The sequence below is a fragment of the Carassius gibelio genome, chromosome B3 (assembly GCF_023724105.1).
Source record: "Carassius gibelio isolate Cgi1373 ecotype wild population from Czech Republic chromosome B3, carGib1.2-hapl.c, whole genome shotgun sequence".
Lineage (NCBI taxonomy): Eukaryota > Metazoa > Chordata > Actinopteri > Cypriniformes > Cyprinidae > Carassius > Carassius gibelio.
Genome location: NC_068398.1, coordinates 25,776,541 through 25,792,969, shown reverse-complemented (window position 1 = coordinate 25,792,969; position 16,429 = coordinate 25,776,541). Strand labels below are relative to the sequence as shown.

At 35.6% G+C, this 16,429-nt stretch overlaps 1 protein-coding gene across 2 annotated transcripts; it reads left to right on the top strand.

Moving 5' to 3' along the window:
* Positions 1-1,886: 1,886 nt before the first annotated feature.
* Positions 1,887-16,134, top strand: LOC127952687 (target of Myb1 membrane trafficking protein). 2 transcript variants are annotated; one of them, XM_052551353.1, is made up of 16 exons: positions 1,887-2,025; positions 3,649-3,733; positions 5,004-5,082; positions 5,169-5,318; positions 5,453-5,587; positions 5,795-5,899; positions 6,413-6,529; positions 6,641-6,774; positions 8,262-8,301; positions 8,392-8,515; positions 8,622-8,673; positions 10,811-10,877; positions 11,080-11,148; positions 11,586-11,645; positions 14,696-14,726; positions 15,445-16,134. In XM_052551353.1, exons 1-16 carry the CDS (start codon positions 1,974-1,976, stop codon positions 15,537-15,539), a joined length of 1,395 nt encoding a protein of 464 aa, XP_052407313.1. In that variant the 5' UTR covers positions 1,887-1,973; the 3' UTR covers positions 15,540-16,134. The 2 variants fall into 2 exon arrangements, with proteins under 2 accessions (XP_052407313.1, XP_052407314.1); XM_052551354.1 differs by lacking the exon at positions 11,080-11,148.
* The last annotated feature ends 295 nt before the right edge of the window (positions 16,135-16,429 follow it).

Sequence of the window (16,429 nt, the reverse complement as noted above, 5' to 3'; positions counted from 1 at the left end):
TAATGAAGAACTGTGAAAAGCTTTGAAATTTTCTCAGGTATGTTATTCAGCAGTCAGACACACGCCAAAATAATTATTTTCCTGTTCATCTGTCATTTTCTTGCCGATATTAGAATTATCTGAAATTACGTGCAACGCTAGGACAAATTTAACACCATGAAATGAAAAAAAAGACAAATTAATCAATAATTCGCCATTTTATTAGCCTACAGTATATATCTGCAGTGTAACAATAAATGTATAAAAACTTCTTTCATATAAAAACAATGTTATTTGTTCAATTAAATTTTTGATGTATTATTGTTATCCCCCATTTTTGTTTATGTTCTGTTCGACGTTAAGTATCTAATTTTTTATTTTTGAGAGTGAAAAAATAAAATGCCGGAAAAAAAAATCTCTATAGTGTACTGTGAATTTCTGATCTTAACTGCTGTATTTCACGTCAGTACCACAGGTCTTTTTTTCCTTCTTCTTCTTCTTTTTTTGCTTGCTCTGACGCCACCAAGTGGTTCATCACAAAAGTGAATTGACTCGGACGAACTATTATATTGATAATAGTTCTTATATCAATGTCGTTCTTTTACGTACAGAATTTATTTCAAATTACCAATTTATTACCTTCTTATGAATAATCGTTTCTTTCATTTATCATTTCATTTTAAATATTTCCCCAAACTTTAAATGAAAATGTATTATGGTTTGCCCCAAAATATTAAGTAGCAATAACTGTTTTAAACATAAAAACGAAGAAGAATAAATGAAACAAAGGATTAAATACTATGCTTTTTATAAGATTAGCTCAGCAGTGTATGGTGTATGTCAACTCAATCTCTTGAAGTTAAGAAACTGGAAGGCCTGAGATGGATTAGTAGTGGTTTTGTGGCTTGTATCTTTAAACATGGTTGACCTTTAGAGACAAAAAGTCTAATATTACTGCAGACAGATGCGATAAAGTCTGACGTGCATCAAAATTGTCTTGACCTCCCTCAGTTTTTATAATACCATCTATAAATCATATGATTCCAGTCTTTACAAGACTAAAATAAATAAATAATGCATCTCATACACCAAGGATTCAGATGTTTTCTGTGAGCGCACACACACCCTGACAGGTCACCAGACTGCTTTTGTTATGAACTCTCAAATCAAATCATGTGGGCAACACACTAGGGCGGGGCCTGCATTTCACAACACCACACCTTATACAATGCATAACTCCATGGTAATAAGACTTTCTATCTCCAAACAATAAGAATCTAATATGCAACCTGAAAAACGGCAGTATGCTGTGTACTGTTGACCTACAACTTTTACTATAATGTGCAACACATATAGGCTACAGAACTGAATGCATGGAATACTCTCACAATGCAATGTGTTCACATACATCTTTCAGTTTCCAGTGAGATGTTTGAGTATCAGCAGTTCCACAGAGTTGTTTGCACTGCACTCTTCTGTCACTTAATATTTTATTTTTTGTGTCAATCTATTAGATTACTTAGTGTATAAAACCATAATCCGCACTCACTAAATTAGTCTAATTTTTATTGTTTTATTTGATCTGTGTAAAACAAAATGCTAAAGACTTTTTGTCAGTACGAATCATGGTTTTATATAGGCTACTGAGTAATATCAGCAGCAATTTTAAAATCTTTGTACTTGGTTCATTATTTGCTCTTTTTACTTTTATAAAAAAAATTGTCTTAAATTCCAGTTTAAAATGCAAAATAGCTTACTGCTGTTCTAGACAAGACTGTAGAAATCTACTGTTTTAAACGTTTATTGTTGCACAATGCATTCTGTTTTACATACTAGCGAAAACTGTAATCAGCATACAGTGCACTCACTGTAAACTTAGAAAACCCCCGCCAGTGCTACTGTCTCTTTAAGAGATGACGTAATCGGTTAAATTTGTTTCAGCTGATCAGTCCAAAGCCGAAACACTGAGCAACAGACACGCTCGGAGCCTGAGGATGGAGTTTTTCATAGGAAACCCTTTTTCTACACACGTGGGTCAACTTATAGGTAAGTAACACGCTGGATGAGATCACAAATCATAAGCAATACGTTTAAGCGAGCACCAGAGGCACAGATAAGCGAGTAAAGTTAAACTTTATGTGTCAAATTCGACTGCTTGATATTTACATATATTTCAATAATATTAGCCGTATATTCGTGTCTACTTCACTTGCAAGACACACGAACACGTATGCATCGTTTGATTAAGGATGACAGCATCGGATACGATTAAATTTTGATTGACACTTCATCCGTGCAATCCAATGTCTAAGGCGGGCTCAAAGCCCCGTTGGTGTGTTAGTGATTGGTGGAAATATGTGTCAATCAATGCTGTCCGCAAATAGATGATGAAGGGCGGGACGAAGAGGGTTTGTGTTGGTTTCAGGTCTCAGAATACCCTAATAACGTTTTGACCCATTTTCTTCATCGCATTTTGTTTAGAAAATAACTATTTACATCTAAGTATTAAAGCGGTTATGTAACCCATTCCAGAATTTACTCTCGGTTTCACAAGAAATCCAATAGTAGGGCTACTTTTCATTAATTCAAAGGGCTCTTCTGCTTCCCTTGATAGTGTCATCGCAGCTAAACTCTCTTCTAAGTGGGCTGCAAAGAGCAATTAGTTGAGGAGGAACTGTTTGTTCCAGCCAAACACGATAATTATGCAATAGCAGCAAAATTGGCTTTGCAACGATTTCTCCTTTTGATGAATAGAATTGACAGACTGCCCAAATAAACTTACAGGAAAGGCTCACACAAACATTCAAATTCTGTCACGAATTCACAGTTCATTTTAATTCTCATGTTGTTTTTCTGCGCAACATAAAATTATTTGTAAGAATTTTAAATCACATGATCTCCTATTGCGTTCCATTTGGAACATTATGTATGGAATGGATATATGTGTGTATCTAATGAAAACAGCATGGGTGAATAATGACCGAATTTCTAATTTTTGCATGAACTGTCCCTTTAAAGATGGTATTCATGTTTGTGCCATTACATAGGATGAATACCAGTAATGACAGCGCGTTTGATGGAGCGCGCCCTTTCATACTGTTGTAAAGCCTGTTTTCCCTGCCTAGTAAAGAACATTAAGCACTGTAAACAATACAGCAAGTCACATTAAACTCCGTAACCTAGTTCAAATGATCAGTTCAGCATATGGCTGGGATGTCTTTAATCCAGAATAAATTCAATGTGAGTACATGGGGTCTTTTGTAAAGTTAGTCTGGGCTCTTCTTTCAGAAGTTCAGTGTTTTTAAGTCTACCAGTGTTGTTATGAATCATAAACCACACTGTTGCTGATGAGTAAGATGACAATAATGTGCTGGTGTAATATAAGGCCAGTTCACTGATGATTCAGGGACGCTTGTTATGTGTATGTGAGCTGTTTGAAGGCAAGAGTAAGTTCCTTTTAAAGTTAAATGTTGATTCTGTTGATGGGGAACAATACTTATTAGCTTTTAAACAACTACATAATCACTTTGGGTTTGTGTTTCTGCATGCAAAATTCAGTTGTACTTATCAAAAAGTGATTAAGTAATGTGATCAAACCATGTTGTATCCTTTCAGTTTAGATTGAAGTCTTTGTGTGTGTCTCTGACTGTTTCTTGGTCTCTTGCTCAGAACATGCCACCAGTTCTTCTCTCCCGTCTGAAGACTGGGGCCTCAACATGGAAATTTGTGACATTGTCAATGAAACAGATGAAGGGTGTGTATGTTGTCAGATACAACAGATTTCTGTTTATATGGTCATGGTAATTCTTTTTAAACTCTTCCCCCAGTTGTATTTGGACATCATTTTATCAGACCATGAATTCCCGGACTAACATTTCTATTTTGTCAGCTGAAATGATTTGACCTAAAATATTAGCTTGAAATCCCTCAGGCCTCAGGCCATCCAAGATGTGGATGAGTTTGTTTCTTCACCAGAACAGATAAGGAGAAATGTATCATTACAACATGCATCATCTGCAGTGAATGGGTGCCGTCAGAATGATAGTCCAAACAGCTGATTAAAAAAAATCACAATAATCCACAAGTAATCCACACCCCATCAGTCCATCAGTTAATGCCTTGTAATGTTTGTAAGAAATGAATCCAGATGCTTTTTCAATTCAAACCTTTGCTTAAATCCGCTATCCATAATATTAGTAATATTGCTTAATATTGATTTCATATCGTCTGAATCAGGAGTGAAATATGCACCAATAAAACACTGTTTACAAGCAAATACAATCCTAAACGGTTCTAAACAAACATGTTGGTGTATTTTGACAACAGGGGATGACCTTTTTAGAGTAAATGTTATTGTGAATTATGGAGTCATATTTTGGCCAGGAGCAATGTTTTAAAGTTAAAACATGATAATTATGAATTTATTTCTTACAAAAACTAATTTTTTTTGCTTCACAAGGCATTCCTTGAAGGACTGGATTTGTGTTGAATACTTTGTCATTTTAGATGACCTGAGGATGAGTACATTAACAGATTACATTACATACATTAACAAGTAATCACAGTAACACTTTATTTTAAGGTGTTCTTGTTACACGTTAGATGTATTTGCTATTATAATAACAATAATTAATAATAAACAATAATTGCATGCAAGTAACTAAAAAAAACCCTAACTATACAGTAAGTAAATGTAGTTAATCAATATTACTCAGAACTTAAATGTATACTTACACTGTAACAGGACATCTTAAAATAAAGTGTTACCAAAATAACTAATATTTCACAATCAGAAAGTATCAACAATTTGTCTTCATTTTGAGCTGTATTTTTGCCACTGTTCTCATTCTATAAATTACATACATGTAATTTATAACATTTAAGAACATAAAATAATAATAAATGGCTTAAGCGTCTGAATACAATTATTTAATTTAACTGTAAGGTGCTTTGAGGTTTTTGATAGTATAACATACATTATATAACGTTACATCATTTTTGTGATGCTGGTGCTCTGTTTGCAGACCTAAAGATGCGGTCAGAGCGATAAAGAAGAGGATTCTGGGAAATAGGAATTTCAAAGAGGTTATGTTGACTTTGAGTGTAAGTGTCAAACATAATGTCATTGCCATCGACTCAGTGTCTTATTTCACATGATCTTTGGAGTCATTCTTCTGGTTTTGCTGCAGGTGTTGGAGGCCTGTGTGAAGAACTGCGGACACAGATTCCACATCTTCGTGTCCACCAGAGACTTCGTGGAGAATGTTTTGGTCCAGACGATCCTGCCTAAAAACAACGCCCCGGTGGTTCTTCAGGACAGAGTCTTGAGTATGATACAGGTCCAGATAAACCCTTTATAAACTCTCCGAATAAACGTCTTTGTGCAGCTGACATTTTTTGCTGTGAAGTGTGAAGTATTCAGACAGAGCTCTGGGTGTGTCTGGCGTCTGATTCTGTCTTTCTCTCCCTCTAGGCGTGGTCCGATGCCTTTCGTAGTTCTCCAGATTTGACCGGAGTCGTGACCATCTATGAGGATCTCAGGAGAAAAGGCGTTGAGTTTCCCATGACTGAACTTAGTTGCTGTTCCCCTATACACACTCCCAACAGGGTATAAACCGCTGCACATTCAGATCAAGCAGCTTTTAATAAACCATTATAAATCCAAGTAAAGATCTATATAAAAAGTAAAAAACATAAGAACATCTCAAAATCAGATAGTATATCCACTGTAGAGAGCTAACATGCAAATATGTGCCATTCCTTTGCGTAATTTCAGAGTTAGATTTATTTATTTATTAATGATTGTCTCCAACAGACCATTGAGTCAGCGTGTCCAGTAACAGCTCACACAGAAAGTCACTCCGTCACATCCTTACAGCCACAGAATACAGAGACGCCCATCACACTGTCACCTCAACAGGTAACACACACACACACACACACACACACACAGCACTGCCGACTCAGGCTGAAGTGAAGGTGGGACTGGAACAGTTTAGTAATTAATAAAATGCTATGGATGGACTAAATTGACTAAGCTGACCATTAATATTTAGTCATTTGTATTCATATGGTACATGATGGTCATTGCACAATTAACCCCCAAAAGTGTGAGTAGTACATAAGCACTACTTAAGTATTAGGTATTTTAATATTTGTATTATAATTAACATATTTAAATTGTAATTTGCATGATATATCAGCATTTATTTATTATTAATAGTACATTTAAAAAAAAACATGAATTCAGACTAATATTAACTATACTGAAGAAAAGCTAATATAGATAATGTTTGTTCATAAGTGCATGAATTAATGTTCAATTCTACATCTTAAAATGTGAGTACATGTAATGTTAAGTAAATGATGTAAAATGCTTTTTTTATGACTGTATTATTGAATACTGCTGGTTTCAAGCATGTTTGTGTTGCAGATGAAAACGCTGACGACTGAGCTGGAGGTGGTGCGTAATAATATATCCGTGATGTCAGACATGATGAGACAGATGGAGCCTGCGAGTCTTGAGCCATCAGACACAGAGCTGCTACAGGTTACAATCAAACACGGCCACAAATACACATCCTTCCTTTCTGTTCTCAGCATGTACACACTATAAATGTGAAGGAGTGTTGCTGTTTCTCTTCTCTCTGCCGGTCAGTAGCAGCTCTACTCCATGACCAAAGATATGCAGGGCCGGATGGTGGAGCTCATACCCAGACTGAGCGATGAGAAGCTTATAGAGCAGCTACTCTGTTCCAATGACGACGTTAACACCACGTTTGCACAGTATCACAGGTTAGAGGCAAATTGCCTTGATGATAAGATGTTTGTGAGCATGCTCTGAATAATCCATCTATGAATGATCATTTCATGCACATGGAGAACTGCAAGGTGTAAATGTCATAAAAAAAATGGTAAATAAGTATATTTTTTCTTTCTTTATAATACTACAACCAGATAAAATACACATCAAAGTTGTTAAGGCAAACCGTTCCATCATAGTTCAATATGTGTTTTTCTTGCTGGTCTCACAGAATCTCACATGCTATAAACACACATTATGAGTGAACGGACATCCCCATTTTCCAGGGCCATTCCTAGTTTTTAGTGTCCTGTCCATGACCTGTTCTGTTCCTGGACATGTCCCTGTTTTTCAGCACATTCAAAACACCCACAAAATAATACACTAAAAACAAATCCAGACAAAACTAGCCTGCTGGTTCCCAAAGCAGTTATTATTTTCACCAGTAGTTGCTTTGCTAATTTAGACCTTAAGAATTTAACCTGGACAAGAGCAGAGCCCAATTTTCATCAATTATATAGCTTCAATGTAGTTTTACTGTAGCCATATTCATATTAAAATTGAAGTAATACTATTTGTGTGTATTAAATAACTTTGCACACAATTTTACATGTTCCAAAAGTTGACAAACACACATCTTAGTTATACTGAGTTGGTGGAAATGAATAGATGAAAAGTTAAACAGTTATGCCTGCAACAGTTACATATGCAGAAAGCACATACTTTGTGAAAATAAGCATAAAATACAAAATAATAAAAGAATATAACTTGGGGGTAGTAAAGCCACATTTCAAAAAGCATAAACATTTGGAAAGATTAAAAAGTTGAAATTACTCTACAGTATATTCAGTTTGTGAAAATAAAGTGTTTTTTTTAATGCAACTTTTTTGAAGATTTATCATATTCATTCATTGAGTGATGTGCTTTTGTAAAGTCATAATTGTAATAGTACAGTTTTGATCTGTTTGCTATTTGCCATTGTTACTATTTAGTGTTTTATATATATATAATATATATATATACACACACACACACATGGCAGTAATAGTAGTATACTATTCCAAACCCCTTTTAAAAACTACATTTCCCTGATGACCAAGACTTCCTAACCTTAGAGGCTCTTTATCTGCAATTTATTCAGTTTACTGCCACCCTGTGGACAACAAAATCATGGGCCTTGGGAAGGTTATGGAAATAAATAAAATCCTAATCATTCATGGGGATTTTTATTAATAAAAATACAAATAAATACAATTGTTTTTATTCAGCTAAAACTGCTCTTTGTGGGTGCTTAAAAATCCTTATAAAGTTAGCATGAACAACTGGAGAAGGTCATGAAAATAATACACTGGATGTAGTGGAACCCTGAAATGATGTCACAGCTTTTAGATGTCATATCGCTTCAAGGTTTTATTTATTTATTTATTTATTTAATAAGACATCTCATCAGTGTTCCCTAACCTCTTTCTTTTTTTTATAGATATGAAAGACATCTCAATAGACAGGGTAGTGCACAATTGGTAAGAATTCATAAATTTGATATGAAATCCACTATAATGACTGTGTTGCTTGTTTATTTGATTCACTCATAGTTCATTGTTGTATTTCAGAATCCAGCTGACACAAATCTTATTGATTTGGGAACTTCAAACCAATCAAATGCAGCCAATGGTGCTCATAGCACAATCAGCCAGTCAGCAGTCACCACACTATCCAATCAGATGGCAGGACTCAGTAAGTTCTGCTTTTGCTAATATTTCTTGATCATTTACGCTCATATTTTATTGTAATATTAGTCTTCACGGTTATTAATTTTTTTTTTCTGCGTGATTTGCTACAGGCACAAAAGCTGAGGATTTAAAACTAAGTAAAAGCAGCTCATCACAGAAAAGGTAAGAATTTAAGGAATAGTCCACACAAGAAAGTTTGCTTCTTCATCAGAACAGTTTTGGAGAAATGTATATTCTATATATATATATATATACACACTCACCTAAAGGATTATAAGGAACACCATACTAATACTGTGTTTGAGCCCCTTTCACCTTCAGAACTGCCTTAATTCTACGTGGCTTTGATTCAACAAGGTGCTGAAAGCATTCTTTAGAAATGATGGCCCATATTGATAGGATAGCTTCTTGCAGTTGATGGAGATTTGTGGGATGCACATCCAGGGCACGAAGCTCCCGTTCCACCACATCCCAAAGATGCTCTATTGGGTTGAGATCTGGTGACTGTGGAGGCCATTTTAGTACAGTGAACTCATTGTCATGTTCAAGAAACCAATCTGAAATGATTCGAGCTTTGTGACATGGTGCATTATCCTGCTGGAAGTAGCCATCGGAGGATGGGTACATGGTGGTCATAAAGGGATGGACATGGTCAGAAACAAGGTCTCATTTAAATGATGCCCAATTGGCACTAAGGGGCCTAAAGTGTGCCAAGAAAACATCCCCACACCATCACACCACCACCAGCAGCCTGCACAGTGGTAACAAGGCATGATGGATCCATGTTCTCATTCTGCTTACGCCAAATTCTGACTCTACCATCTGAATGTCTCAACAGAAATCCAGACTCATCAGACCAGGCAACATTTTTCCAGTCTTCAACTGTCTAATTTTGGTGAGCTTGTGCAAATTGTAGCCTCGTTTTCCTATTTGTAGTGGTGATGAGTGGTACCCAGGGGGGTCTCTTGCTGTTGTAGCCCATCCGCCTCAAGGTTGTGCGTGTTGTGGCTTCACAAATGCTTTGCTGCATACCTCGGTTGTAACGAGTGGTTATTTCAGTCAAAGTTGCTCTTCTATCAGCTTGAATCAGTCGGCCCATTCTCCTCTGACCTCGAGCATCAACAAGGCATTTTCTCCCGCAGGACTGCCGCATACTGGATGTTTTTCTCTTTTCACACCATTCTTTGTAAACCCTAGAAATGGTTGTGTGTGAAAATCCCAGTAACTGAGCAGATTGTGAAATACTCAGACCGGCCCGTCTGGCACCAACAACCATGCCACGCTCAAAATAGCTTAAATCACCTTTCTTTCCCATTCTGACATTGAGTTTGGAGTTCAGGAGATAGTCTTGACCAGGACCACACACCTAAATACATTGAAGAAACTGCCATGTGATCGGCTGATTAGATAATCGCATTAATGAGAAATTGAACAGGTGTTCCTAATAATCCTGTAGGTGTGTGTGTGTGTGTGTATATGTATGTGTGTGTGTGTCCTGTACATCACTTGCTCACCAATGGATCCTCTGCAGTGAACGGGTGTCGTCAGAATAAGAGTCCAAACAGCTGATAAAAACAAAACAATAATCCACATGACTTTTGTCTTGTGAAGTGTAAAACATATTTAGAACTGTTTCACTGTTTTGTAACAGTGCTTGATCTGTGCATAATTCTCCTGAGATTCAGACAAGGTGACTTATTCACTGGAAAAAACTATATTGTGATTAGAGGGCTCATATTATAAGATAAGATTCTTTGATTTGTTTCTTGCCAACATTTGATGGATTGCAGTTGTGTGGATAACTTGTGGATTATTGTGATGTTTTTATCAGCTGTTTGGAGTCTCATTCTGACGGCACCCATTCACTGCAGAGGATTCATTGCCGAGCAAGTGTGTGACTTTTCTCTAAATCTGTTCTGATGAAGAAGCAAACTCATCTACATCTTGGAATGTTCTCAAATTTTAATGTTGCTTATTTCGCATGATTTCAGGTACTCTTTAAAAAAATAAAGGTTTCAAAAGGGGGTTTTCAGATTGATTCCATGAAAGAACCAGTTTTGGTTCCTCAAATAATTTTTCTTCTAATGTGAAGTTTTTTTTTTCACTATACAGAACCTTTTGTGGCGTGGAAAGGTTCCGTTGATGTTAAAGGTTCTTCATGGAACCACAAAGGCCAATAAAGAACCTTTTATTTTTTTAAGTGTTGATTGTGTTCCAAGCATACATGTTGAGGTGCATCAACACCAAAGTGTAATACTTGATCTTTCTATAACATATATTTTGTGTGATTTATTACCAGTCCAGAATGCTCTGCAGGTCCAGAGGGACATGCAGCCAGTCAAAGAGGGAGACAGGACACTGGGGTGGTAAGTGTCTCTGAATTATTTAGTCCTGCAGGAAGGATATCATGTTGGAAACAGAGCTTTCAATTAGCTTCTCTTTGTATTACGACAGCAGCGTTCAGTAATGAATGTAACACCATTCAAGATGTTTCTGTGTGTTGTTTTCACTTGCCATTGGATGCAACGATACATGTCCATCATTTAAACCGGTTGTGTGTCTGTTAAGGATGACAGCCTAGACTCCACCCCCCTTGGCAGCTCGCCTCAGTTTCATTGGATGCTTGAAAAGGGAATGGTGGGTCTGATTGGCTGATAAAACAGTCAGTCTCCAGTGTGACATGCTATTGGGCAAGCTGGGAGCTTTTATCTTTTAGCATGTCAAAGTTTTTTTCTCATTTGGTGAATAAGTGTCCGCCTTCCTTGCTTCTGAGTGGCCCGCATGGTTTGAGGAGCTTCATTATCTTTATTTGCTGACGGTTCTGTGGGAATTTTGGTGTTTAGCTCATTCTGTGTTTCAGGCCTGGATTCTGAGCGATCCATAGCTCCTCAGTGCCTTATTTTGTGGTGTTGCCAAATTTCAAAACGACCTCCTTTCCATCCTCAGGACTGAAGCATATTGATTCTTCCTTTACACTTTAAAGCACTGAGAAGCAGGAAGCTTGTTTGAGATGGGTGTGGTTTGCAACAGATTATTCTGACATGAAATAACCATTTATTTTCTCCTGCTGTCAGATTCCTGTCAATCAGAGTGAAGTGATGGATGACATTGAACAATGGCTGGATGTAGATGATGTAAGTGACACAAACTGGGTGCTAAGCATTGAAATTGTGAGGAATATAACCATTCTGGCTCTAATTTGGATTCTTCTTGATGATTCTGATTGCATTTCAAATTCAAACTCTTCCACCTCAATTAATTGGTCATATAACAATAAAATTATTCATGTTTTAAAACAACATAACAAATATCAAAACCCACTTATTAAACCACAGCTCTGGGCCTGTATTCTGTATTCTGAGAATCCTCTCAGAGAGCTCCCAATTTAGATTAAAAGTGATTCAGGGCCAATTTGAGAGCACCTCTGAGCGAGGAAAATACAAAAACTTTTATCTTAGTGAGGAAGCGGGGCAGTCCTCGTTGCTAGCTATGACACACTCTTTTAAAGACTGTGATTGGTTGGTTGTCCAACAAGGAAATTAAAGAGTGCTTTTATGAGAAGGGTCTATTCACATTGAAATTGCAGGCAGATTTTTTCCTATTTTACTCACACTCTCTCTCTCTCTCTCTCTCTCTCTCTCTCTCTCTCTCTCTCTCTCTCTCTCTCACATACACAATATATGTATGCATTTGTGTGTGTGTGTGTGTGTGTATTTAAATATATGTATACATACATACATACATACATGCATACATACAGAGGTGGGTAGAGTACCCAAAAACTTTACTCAAGTAAAAGTAAAAGTAATTCTAGAAATATTTACTCAAGTAAAAGTAAAAGTACTAGTCTTGAATAGTTACTTGAGTAAGAGTAAAAGAGTATCGGATAAAAAATCTACTCAAGTAGTTAGTTACTAGTTACTTTGGGTCATATATACGGAGCCTTTTTTTATATAGATATATAGACAAAAAATGTATGTAATGTATGTGTGTGTGTATAAATGTATATATTTCATCAGCCTTTAATCCAATTTATGTAATTTATTATAAAACCCTGTCTGTTTATTTAAGTAACAAATATAGGTGTCATGCCATAACATATTTTTAATACGACTGACTATATTTTAAATGTGAATTTAACATTGAAAGTTAATGTGATATAAATATTGCTACTAATCTTTCATTGTTCAGAAAGAGAGCAAATAACATTTACATTATTAAACATAATTTTCACTGACAGTCTAGATTTCATTCACTCTCAGAAACTACCATTAAAATCACTGAAACTGTTAACACTGTGAAATCAATATCTTAATTATAGATTCGTACACACATCTGCACTTTGTTGTTTCTGACGAGAGAATTCGGCAGAAAGAGGTATTCAGTAAGTGAGCGAGTGAAGGAAGCACCGGCATTTCAGCGATGACTCATCGGAACAGAACCGTGTGTGATTGGTTAATGCGCAGCGCTTTAAAAACGGGTCTGTCTCTGGCTCAGCGCCAGCAAGCGATCACAGATCTGAATTTAGCAGCTGATGATATGACTTGCTGAACGTACTCGCACTGGTGTGATTGTATTAAAATTAATAAAATCTTAATCGGCTATTCTTTGTCTTTTGGAAGCTGCATTCAACCTGTTATAAGCCACACACGTACAACAAACTAATGTCACAGTGGTATCGTGTACTGTAATCGAATGTAGCCCAAGTTGTTACCTGTTAAACAGTAGACAGCACACGCGTTCATCTAATAAGGATCTCCATCGCAAGCAAATAATAGCCTTTGCAGATTTGCTTTCAATTCAGTGCAGTTCCATAGCCCCGTTTTCAACGCTGCTAATATTCTTAAACGTTACAACTCTGAGTGAACCGCTTCAGAACTCAGCGCGTGCAGCATGGAACTGAACGACTCAATCAAACTGATTCATGAACCAATTCACTCGTTTGCCAATTGGTTTGATCAAGCCTTTGAACAGAGTTGACTCAAAAGAATGAATCATTCGCGAATGGGCATCGCTCATTGTCCAGAGAAAAGTAGACGGCGCGTTTGGAATAAACTGAAGCATTTATTGCATTAAGATAAAGTAACGAGAGGGGTGTCGCCCACAGTAACGAAGTAAAAGTACAGATTTTTCCCAAAAAATGTACTCAAGTAAGAGTATAAAGTACCCATCTTTAAATATACTCCGAAAAGTATTCGTTACCCCGAAAAATTACTCAAGTAAATGTAACGAAGTAAATGTAACTCGTTACTACCCACCTCTGCATACATACATGTGCTGGTCATATAATTAGAATATCTTCAAAAAGTTGATTTATTACTTTCACATTACTTTCACATTATTCCATTCAAAAAGTGAAACTTGTATATTATATTCATTCTTTACACACAGACTGATATATTTCAAATGTTTATTTCTTTTGATTTTGATGATTATTACTGACAAGTAAGGGAAATCCCAAATTCAGTATCTGAATTATTTTAAGGGTTAAGATGCTTTCTGAATTTTTATTTTTTCTTCTTCTTTACAAGGATACTTTCTTTAATTTTAAGAGGAAACATTTCTAAGAGTTTTCTTAGAACTTTGTTACTAGGAGCAACTCTTAGAACTAAGACTGGTCATGAATACAGGCCCAGAAGTTTAAAATATATACTAATATTTACGCAGTAAGTTGATAGAAAAGACATGTTAGAAAATATTTCTATTTCAAATAAATGCTGTTCTTGTCACTGTGTCAGTTTCCACAAAAATATGAAGCAGCACAACTTTTTTCAGGTTGATGATAATGTTTCTTGAGCAGAAAATCTGCATATTAGAAAGATTTCTGAAGGATCTTTACCATCACAAGAGTAAATCATTTTTACAGTTTTACTGTATTTTTATATAAAATAAATGCAGCCTTTTTTAAATGGTAGTGTATACGAATATGTATAACTATAAACTGTCATATGAACTAGTCAGTGATTACTCAAAAGTCTTAATATAAAAATAGTGAACGATGAACATGAAAAGTAAAAGTTCAGTAAATGAACTTCTTTACATCAAGTTGACTGAAAATTGCACAATACGACCTTTTATGAAGAATAAGAAATTATTAAATACAAGTGATTTTATGTCTTCTTAAGACATTGATTATGGTTTATTGTATTTCATAAGTGTATTTGTGTTTGATATTTTGTGACAGGAAGATGATTCTGAAGGAGTGACTAGTGAAGGTAACCCTTCTTAATATGGCTATTATGAAAATGCTTCCAGCTAGTACGTTTAGCACATTTTAACACATTTTGACACATTTAATATGAGGTACAGGTAGCTTTTAATTGACATCAAACATTTTGAAAAAGCTTCAGTCCTTCTGTGCCATTTTCTAAAATTATATTTGCATGCTTAATCTTTTCTTCTGCATATAAGACAGTTGGCAACATTTATAGTTTTTAGAGAATCAAATCTCATTCTGTCAGTCTTCTGTATGACCTGCTGTAAGAGTATCAGTCTGATCTGCCGGATGTCCTTACATGGTCACCTTCATCATCAACACTTAACTCTTTCACCTTCCACTGGTCACCTAGTTTGTTACTCAGCTTGTGGTTTCTTTACATTCGCTGTACCCTCTTTTGTCAGAAATAGAATGGGGCATTAGTTTAACTCGTTGCATAGCAAATATTTGCTTTTGCTGCCTGTGTCCATTGCAGACACTATTGATGCTTTAGAATTTGAAGTGGTTTCGTACTAACATGCTTAGTGACTTAAACCTTTGTTTTCCGCAGGCCACCTATTTAGGGGTTCTTGTAGCACATTTTAAAACATTTCTTAGGCTATTTCATATGTTATTTTTTGCAATATATCTAATATTCAGCAATATTTTTTCAAATCAAACCACATTTCTTGCGACTGAAGACTAATTTCAGTGTCTTCTTTCTGTCTCACCCTCAGAGTTTGATAAGTTCTTAGCAGAAAGAGCGAAAGCAGCGGAGCGTCTTCCTTCAGTAAAAGCATCACAGCACGATCCTGGCCGTTCACAACTGTAGTTTGATTTTCTCTACAAAACCCTGTTCATAACGTCCAACATTTGTTTTTCAGTTGATTAACCATGTGTTCACTTTTCACTTTATTTATAGTCATTTGGTTGATTTCTAACCATGTAATGTCTTTATCAAACTGTATAAGTCTAAAAATTAGGTGTGGGATTTGGAGATGTTTCACATTAACACATTTAATTTATTTTATTTTTTTTGCAGATGTGTAACCATATTAAATATTTTTATAACCAGATATTAATTTCTTTAGTACAATCTATTGTAGCGGTAATTTTCTTTCATCTTTTAATGGAGAAAGGCTCCACGGTGACACATTTTAGCGATCTTTATTAAAGATCTTGATTGTTGAAGTTAAAGCCATTGTATGTATATACACTAAATATATTATATTAGGCTATTTTGAAGGAAAGAAGTGGATTTTACAGAGAAACATTTTGTGGGTTTATGTTTCTTTGTCATCAGTTTCAACTTTACGGTTCTGGAAAGTGGAAATTAAAAAAGAAAAAATATATAAAAAAGGCACAAAACAACTGTTTTGAAGTGTGCTTTAGAAATAAAGAAAATAAACTTGGAAATTACAGTGAAAGTGGTTTGTCTGCAGGCTTCTGTGTGTCTCTAGTATGAGTGTAATATGTACAACCTTATACAGGTGCTGGTCATATAATTAGAATGTTATAAAAGAGTTGATTTCACTAATTCCATTCAAAAACAGAAACTTGTATATTATATTCATTTATTACACACAGACTGATATATTTCAAATGTTCAATTCTTTTAATTTTGATGATAATAACTGACAACTAAGGGAAATCCCAAATTCAGTATTTCAGAACATTACAATATAAATTAAGACCAATGCAAAGAAAGGATTTTTAGAAATC